Genomic DNA, 9,072 nt, shown 5'->3' with positions numbered 1-9,072 from the left:
GAGATGGAAGAAGAGGAAGGGAGAGTAGAGGGAAGAGTGGAAGGGAGTGAGAGTGGAAGAGTTGGAAGGAGGTGAAGGAATGGATGTGAGATGAAGGAAGGAAGAATAAGGAGGAAAAGAAAGATTGTACGGAAGAGAAGGATGAAATAATTGTGATGAGAGAGAGAGAGAGAGAGAGAGAGAGAGAGAGGAGAGAGAGAGAGAGAGAGAGAGAGAGAGAGAGAGAGAGAGAGAAAGGAAGGGGGAAGGGAGGAGTTAAGTAGATGAAATAAAGCTCCTCGTCACTCCTCCTCCTCCTCCTCCTCCTCCTCCTCCTCCTCTCAGTTTCTTCCCATATTCCTCTTCCTCTCCCATCTGTCTCTCCTCCCTTTCTCACTAACACTCACCTCTTATTACCTTACTTGTCATCGTTTTCTCTTCCTTTCTTTCCTTGCCACTCTCCTCCTTCTCTCATTTCCTCTCTTCTTTTTCATCTCGTCTCATCTCGTATCCTTTCCTCTCATCCTCCTCCTCCTTCTCCTCTTATCATCTCTTCGAGCCTCGCATGAAGAGAAGGAAGAACGAAGTAGTGATATGGTCTGATACTCCTCCTCTTCTTCCTCCTCCTCTTCCTGCTCTCTCTCTCTCAGCCCTCCAATCTCGCTCAATTAACTGTGATTATCCTGTCGTTTTAATGTCCTTAGCGCTGTAAATACGTTTCACTGGCTTGGATTTGACAGCGCTATCAGTTCTCATATTCCACGCCGTTATGTTACCGTGGTATCGTTCCTGTGTTGTTTATTCTCTTCATCAGTTTTCTTTCTCTTATTTTTACTGTTTCTTTAAATTTTGCGCTCTTTTGATTCAAGCTGATGTTGTGTGTTTTTGTATTTTTTCTTTTTTTTTTTTCATTTGTTATATTATACTTGAGGCGATACTGGTATCTCTCTCTATCTCTCTCTCTCTCTCTCTCTCTCTCTCTCTCTCTCTCTCTCTCTCTCTCTCTCTCTCTCTCTCTCTCTCTCTCTCTCTCTCTCTCTCTCTCTCTCTCTCTCTTTCCTCTCCCCTTCACCCTTCTCCCCCTCAACGAATCAGTATCTTGCAAGGGTGAAATGGATGCCTTTGATGTGCTTTTTGCCTCACCCGTGTCTCCTCCTCTTCCTCCTCCTCCTCCTCCTCCTCCTCCTCCTCCTCCTCCTCCTCCTCCTCCTTCGTGTCTTCCTCCTCTCCCATTTACTTTTGATCCGTATGTATGAATATGATCATTTCCGTCTCTTTTCGTGATCTGTTTGCGTGTCTGTGTGTCTGTCTGTTTATCTGTCTGTCTGTCTGTGTGTCTATCTATTTTTCTGTGTGTGTGTGTGTGTGTGTGTGTGTGTGTGTGTGTATTAATCTTTTTGTCTTTCTGTTTGTCTGTCTCTCTGTCTGTCTGGCTGTCTGTCTATCTGTGTGTTTGTCTGTCTGTCTGTGTGTTTGCCTGTATATGAATCTGTCAATCTATTTGTCCGTCTTGCTGGCTGTCTGTTTATCTGGCTGTCTATCTGGCTGTCTGGCTGGCTGGCTCTCTTTCTGTTTGTCTTGCTGTCTGGCTGGCTGGTTCTCTTTTTGTCTGTCTGTGTCTGGCTGGCTGGCTGTCTTGCTGTTTGTTTGTGTCTGGCCGGCTGGGTGGTTATCTTTCTTTCTTTCTGCCACACACACACACACACACACACACACACACACGTCTCTGCAATCTCTCTCATCACACACACACTCACAACACACATATACACACACTCACTCAGCACAACACCCCTTCACCTCAACACCCGAACCCTCATCCCGCCAACACTACATGAACTAAACCCTTCTCTCTATCTGCCCCCCACCAGGCATCACCACGGTGCTAACACTCTCCACCATCAGCCTGGATACCCGCACAGATCTCCCGAAGGTGCACTACGCTACGGCCCTCGACTGGTTTATTCTCATGAGCTTCGGCTACTGCATCGCCACCCTTCTGCAGTTCGCCGCTGTTCACTTCTTCACTAAGGTAGGGCAGGATGGTGGTGGTGGCGGAAGGAATGGAAAGCAGAGTGTGTAATGTGATGTTGCAAGGTGTGAGAGAGATCTGTATTTGATAGGGTGGAGTGGAATGGTGTGTGGGCTGGACAGGGAATGGAGTGTGATGGTCAGTGGGTGGAGTGGAGTGAGGGGGACGTGTTTGAAGTGTTTGGAGTTAAGCAATGTAAGAGATAACATAAGTCTGAATTGTGTCTTGTTTCTAGATATAAAAAATGAGCGACCGATGGATAGACAGGGAGGCAGAATGACAGACAGACAGACAGACAAACAGACATATAGAAAAAGAGACAAGCAAACAGACAGACAGACAGACAGACAGAAAGCAAGCAGAAAAGACAGACAGATAGAGAAACAAACAAACATATGAACAAACACAGTCATATTAACAAACAAACAGGCAAAACAGACAAAACGATGTGACAGACAGATACACCTACAACATAACAAACACACATACAAACAGACAACCATACAAACACACACACGCACACACACACACCAACAAACAAACAGACAAAATCGAAACGCTGGAGTCTGCAATGAGTGAAAAATTGTTAGGAACTTAAACGGGTTGGATGGGGGAAGGAAGGGGCGAGGAAGGGGCGAGGAAGGGGTGTAGTGACAGGCGGCGGTGAGAGTGAGAAGGAGAGAAGGGGAAGGGGGAGAGGGGAGGCAGACAAGCCCAGTAGGGACGCGGGACCGGCCAGGTAAGTTGGAGCAGGTAACTAGGCAGGTAGGTAGGCCGGAGGGAGAGAGTCAGGGAGGGAGGGAGGGAGGGAGGGAGGCAAGTTGCAAGGTAAAGGAGAAAGGGAAGAAGGAAGGGAGAGAGAGAGAGAGAGAGAGAGAGAGAGAGAGAGAGAGAGAGAGAGAGAGAGAGAGAGAGAGAGAGAGGTAGGGAGGAAACAACCTTCGTCCCACCTGGCCACTGTAACGAACCACACACACACACACACACACACACACACACACACACACACACACACACAGCAGATAACTGATATGAACCCTTTTCAGCCACGGAAGAAAAAATAGTATGTGTATTCCAACTCCCTTGAAGAACCGGCCAGGCATTCCGATCCCCTCTCAACCATTGTCCTCCTCCTCCTCCTCCTCCTCCTCCTCCTCCTCCTCCTGGGCTCTACATCACCCCCTACCTGATGTCTTTTGTATTCTTGCTTGCGTGCTCGTTTTCAGAGTGGGCAAGGGGGGGAGGGGGTATGAATGCACGTATGTAAATAGATGGAGCGAGAAGTGAAGTGTACGAGTAGATCTATTAGGGTGTTGGCTGAGTTATATAGTAGTGGTTGTAGTAGTAGTGGTCGTAATCGTTGTTGTTGTTGTTGTTGTTGTTGTTGTTGTGGTAGTAGTAGTAATAGTTGTTGCTGTTGTTGCTGTTGTTGCTATTGTTGTTATATTTGTTGTTGTTGTTGTTGTTGTTGAGGTGAGTGGTGGTGGTTATAGTCGTAGTAGTAGCAGAAATTTTTTGTTGCTGTAGTTAAGAATCGTTATTGTACTAGTAGTAGTAGTGATAGCAGTAGCAGTAGCAGCAGCAGCAACAGCAGCAGCAGCAGCAGCAGCAGCAGCAGCAGCAGCAGCAGCAACAGTAACAACAACAGTAGCAGTAGTAGTAGTAGTACTGGCAGCAGTAGCAGTAGTATAATCATAATCATCATCATCATCATCATCATCATCATCATCATCGTCATCAGTAGCAGCAGCAGCATTACAACAGCAACGTACCACAAGAGTTATTCACGTTTCTCCTCAGCACCTGGAGCGAGAAGTGATGCACAGTGCCTGAAGTGACTGAATGGAGGGGAGGGAGGAGAGGCATCTCATTCCACCTCAACCTGCTTATATCTACAGCCCGGCCCGCATCCAGCCTTCTCCTTTATTCCTATTCAGCCTGCCGCAATTAAAGTTTTAATGAACATTATACCGGAAAATCTAAATATGAAAGGGTTAAACAAAGTGTAAATGACATTCCCGGAGCAATACGACTCCCATTACCTTCCCTTTCGCTCGCCTCTCGCGGATGAAAGGAGGAGGCGGTGTGACGGTGAAAGAAGCGAGTCTGTGTGTTGAGGTGTTGGTGTGGGTATGAAGCTACTGAGCAAACCGAGCCCTCCTTTCCTGCCCTCCTTACACACACACACACACACACACACACACACATACCTCCCTCCAATTTGCGAAGTGAAAGACGAGAAGCGAACCAAGTACTCGTGATAAACAAAAACCAGCAAGTCACCAACCCGCAGCCTCCCCTTTGCCTCGTCCTATTTGTATATTTTCCTTTTCCCACAGCCCACGTTAATTTCCCTCTTTAGTGTCCATTCTGCTCCTCCCATTTCCACGTGGCCTCCATCCCACCTTTGCTCCCTGTTTCCGCCTCCTCCTCCTCCTCCTCCTCCTCCTCGTCTCTTTTTCACCACACGCCCCTCCCTCCTCTCTCCTCTCTCTCCGTCTCTCTTCATCCCCTCCCCTCCCCCGCCATGGCTAATCCACCGCGGGAAGATTGGGAGAGTGAGATGATTCTGTAGATTTTCTCCTTTGCTTCCACTTCGGGTTCACGGTGTGGGCCTCTCCCCCGTCCCTCCCTCTGACCCCTTCCATTTACCCCGACTCTCCGCCTCACCGAGCAGTCTTCACGATTGTTACTCTCATTCCTGCCTTATCTACTCACTGGCTTTATACCTCCGAACCGACTCCTCCCTCAGTCCTTCATCTTTCATCACTTTTGCTGTTCTTTCAATTCGCAGCGGGGCTAATCTCGTTATCATGTCACCCGCTGCCCCCCTCCCCCCTACCACTCAACTCGCATTCCCCCCTGACCGCCCGGGCTGGCTGGAGGCTGGGCAGCGGCGGTTCTTTGACGGTATGCTAATGTTGCCGGGACCTGTGTGGGCTGGGCGCTGCCACTGTTGTTATCACGGCGTCTAACCACCAAAAGGATCCTTGGAGGACCCTCACGTTGAGGCACAAGTCCCCTCCGTGACAGACTGAATGCACGACCTCCCGTTGGAAAGGGAACGAGCACTTCTTCAGGAGATTTTTTTAATACGCCAGTACCGATCCATTCATATGCTTTAGTACCTTGGTCTCCATGGAAGAAAGAGTAAGTGAGTGAGAAAGTTCGCGTGTCCGTGGGAGGCTGGAGCCCAAAAGTGAGTTACCTGGCGGAAAGGGGAAGGGTTGTGGCCAGGTGTGAGCCTCTGCACCGCCGCCAGCCAGCCAGCCACCGCACTGCTACTCCCAGACCAGTTAGCGTCTATTCCTCCCTGCTTACTCACTCTTCAGCCTATTCTGCGCCACTTCTTATTACCTGTGTATTATCGCGCTCACACCTGGATGGCTTCACACGCCTGCACACCGGCTCACCTCAGCACCCGAGCCTCTAATGTATGCGTCCACAATTATCTTTTTGCATGAGGAGAATGTTGGTCAGGAGCTGCAAAACAAAATTTAAGAGAAGCCCCCCCGCTGATTACCGCCCCTTAGTGAGAGGTAGAATCCCAGAAGGGCGTTACGGTCCCTTTACTCCTCGAGCCGCCTTGATAGTGCCCTCTTAAGGAGTCCAGGTGGTAGCAAAGGGAAAGCAAAGTGAGGCACTGTTCCTCCATCATTGACTGGCAGGACTGAGATAGTGAAGATACCAGTTAACTTTTGCGTTAGTGATGTGAGCAGGGAAGTGATGGAGGTGAGGAGGAAGCCTTGTGCAGCCGGGCCACGAGAAGGGGGTTAAGGGGAGAGATGCATTTATCAATTTTATAAGTCCAGTAAATGGTGATAACAGTAAAAGGCAGAAACAGACATGATTTTATCTCGTACTATAAGAGACATAAAAAAGGGAAATTGGGAGAAATATTCTTTGACTCCAAGTTCACAAGTCCAGTAAATGAAAATGGCAGAAAAAATAATGTAGAAACACTTTACGTCGTGCTCTAAAAGACTTAAAGAAGAGAAAGTAATAGGAATAGTGTTTGCCTCCACCAAGGTCTGAAACGCTGTATACTGTTCACTGCATCCTCGTCTCCGTAGGTTGGCTCTGGCGAGATCGTGGCGGACGAGGACGAGTGGGAGGACGTGGAGGAAGTGAACGAGGTGTGCGAGCTGGAGGAGTCTCAGGAACACGGGCAGCCCTTCGATGAATCCTACGAGTCAGCTGGGGAGGGTCGCCGAGAGATTGTATTCATCAACTCGAGCCATCAGACGTGTCCTCCCGGAGCCGCCATCATCTACGCCACGCTCAACTCTGTGGGTGTTCGGGGAGGTTCGGGGTGCAGGGGTGAATGGAGACAGGGAATAAATTGAGGATGAATGTGTGAATAATATTACACTACGTAGCAATGCAAGGATAGCAGGTTAACAATGGAGGTGCGATGACAAGGAATGAGTGAGGATGAATGTGTGAATTTTAGTACGTAAGAATAAAGGAATAGCAGATTAACAAAGAGCCTGTGTTATGACGTGGTTACTTGTCTGAGGGAACTGTGATGTGCAGCGTACAATAGTGCACACTTCCACCACCAGGATGTAGGCAGGGTAGAAAAACGTGAAGGTTCCTCATTACTCACCCATCCCTTGGAACTAATGATTTTAATGATAGATATTACATTAAGCTTTTCTTTACACTGTAGCTCAATTATATCCGTATCATATATATTACAGAGAGGAAGGAACATCGAAATATAATCACCGGTAATAAATTTAGATGTCCGTCGATGAAATTCTCAATTATCTCGTATTTTTTCTAAGAGATATGAAAGTAATTTTAGAGGAAGTACCTTATGATTACCGTTATCATGAGATGGCGATGCTTGTTGACCTTGTAAAGAGAAATGGCCGCTGATGACGCCTAAAAGCATCACCCTCGCTCTTTACACATTAGCCAAGACTTGTTTGTACCGCAGCAGTACCTCGAGCTTAATGGTGTGGGGTACACTGGGTTCCCTGATCAATAAAAGCACTGCCTCTGCTTTGTGAGGTGTGCTTCTCTCTCTCTCTCTCTCTCTCTCTCTCTCTCTCTCTCTCTCTCTCTCTCTCTCTCTCTCTCTCTCTCTCTCTCTCTCTCTCGTGTGTGCTAACAGTGTATCTGGTGTGCCGCAGGACTCTGGGGTGATGAACCACTCCGGGGACAGCTTGGCCACCTTCAGGAACACGGAGACGCAGACGGAGAAGAAGGAGCGGTGCTGGTCGCAGTGTTACCATTGTGTCCTGGGTGAGTGGTGGTCCCCACTGACCTCCCCTCCCTTGTCCCGGCTGGGCATTCCACTTTACTGTTTTTCTCCTTCCTTTGTAGAAAATTACCTGCATTGAGCACCATGGTCACATACGTAATTACTGCCACACAGCCTCACAATGGTCACAACTCTCCAATACTGATGGCGTTCATTTCACCCGCAGGAGATGAGAACTACCGGCGGGAGAGGCAGAGGACGGCCTGCCTGCAGCGGTCCGTCAACTCTGTGTCCACCATCGACACCGTCAGCCGCATCATGTTCCCGCTGTCGTACGGTCTCCTCAACCTGTGGTACTGGTACTCCTACTACGACACTCAGCTGGTCTTCAACTGGACAGACCCGGGATTCGACGACCTGGGACTCGGCCTTCACGACAAGAACCCCATAGCTGGCGCGGAGAAGCGTCAGGGCCTGTAACCTGTAACCTGTGGCCTGCCAACACTTTCTGGCTGATGTTGGCCACACCGCAACAGTCACGGCAGGCTGGGACTGGCGCCATTTAGCTCAAAATGAGTGACAATCGTTTACGGGATCAGCGGCACACGACGTCATCGACATGAAGTCACCAAGACTCACGAGAGGCTTCCAGGGTGTAGATGTAGCTAGAGGACAAGAAGGCATTGTCAGGCTCCAGCTGTGGTAATGTGGCGGCGTTCCCAGACCACCTGCAGCCTCTCGGCCCTGCTTCCGGCGCCCCACCCATCAAGGACCTGCCAGGCTGTGGCAAGGCGCCTTCAGGAAGACAAGGCGAATATCATGTCAATACAACAAAGCTCACACTCAACAAGAAATAACCCGCACAAAGCAGCACCCAGTGTGTGGGGCTGCATCTTGCGCGCCGTGTGTGTATGTGTGTGTGTGTGTGTGTGTGTGTGTGTGTGGAAGATATATATATATATATATATATATATATATATATATATATATATATATATATATATATATATATATATATATATATATATATATATATATATATATATATATATATATATATATATATATATATATACACACACAGAATGAGAACCAACCATCATACCTTGGAGCTTCTTCTAGTGTCCCAACAATACTTTCTTTCTGAACATCACACTGAACAACAGCACTTCGCACGCACCTCACCAGCTGCCTCCTCGATCAGTTACGTGCAAACAAGTCAGCACAAACCACAACCACAAACAGGACACGTGGCACTGTATTCTCTCCATTGTTACTCAGTGACACCACGAAATGTTTCACTGCCAATTACTGTCAGATAAATTCGCCCACGTTTTCTTCAAAACCCTAATTCTCCCATGAGTGGCGCTGGATACCTCAAGGCAACACTTCATCCTTCACAGGCTGATACACTCATTATTTTATTTACTTATGATTTTTGTGTAAGGGGAGTTCTTGCCAAGGCAACACAAAATGCTGAAAAAAGACCATGTGAAAGACTGAGTCATCACACATCACAGTCCCTTCACAATGCAGATGGATACACCATTACTTTCTTCAGCCAAAACATCGACACAGCTGGAGCCCAAATACAACTATCTCTAGACACACAGACTTTACCTTAGCAAGACCCCAAACAGCCACAACCCTATCAAGTTACCCCGCTGATCACATGGACCAGAGAACATACCTGTGTACATACCTATCACACACCTGGCAGTAACACAGTCTTTTCACACCTGTTCAACCAATAGTGCAGGTGTCACACACGAGTCCGGGATGTAGTGCAGATGCCAGTATGAAGGTACACAGGCATAATAGTTAACCATTGCCATCTCCCCTCGCCACC

General features: G+C 48.1%; 1 protein-coding gene across 3 annotated transcripts in view; it reads left to right on the top strand.

Moving 5' to 3' along the window:
* LOC135101989 (gamma-aminobutyric acid receptor alpha-like) overlaps positions 1–8,165 on the top strand; it is a 115,422-nt gene extending 107,257 nt beyond the window's left edge. For all 3 annotated transcript variants that reach the window (XM_064006556.1, XM_064006557.1, XM_064006558.1), the window contains 4 exons: positions 1,851–2,011; positions 6,085–6,300; positions 7,153–7,264; positions 7,450–8,165. In XM_064006556.1, the coding sequence (XP_063862626.1) occupies positions 1,851–2,011; positions 6,085–6,300; positions 7,153–7,264; positions 7,450–7,703 (743 nt within the window). In that variant the 3' untranslated portion in view covers positions 7,704–8,165. The remainder of the gene's footprint in view (positions 1–1,850; positions 2,012–6,084; positions 6,301–7,152; positions 7,265–7,449) is intronic.
* The last annotated feature ends 907 nt before the right edge of the window (positions 8,166–9,072 follow it).

The sequence above is a fragment of the Scylla paramamosain genome, chromosome 7 (genome assembly GCF_035594125.1).
Source record: "Scylla paramamosain isolate STU-SP2022 chromosome 7, ASM3559412v1, whole genome shotgun sequence".
Taxonomy (NCBI): domain Eukaryota; kingdom Metazoa; phylum Arthropoda; class Malacostraca; order Decapoda; family Portunidae; genus Scylla; species Scylla paramamosain.
The sequence above is the reverse complement of the archived record's forward strand: the minus strand, read 5'-3'. Positions and strand labels throughout refer to the sequence as shown.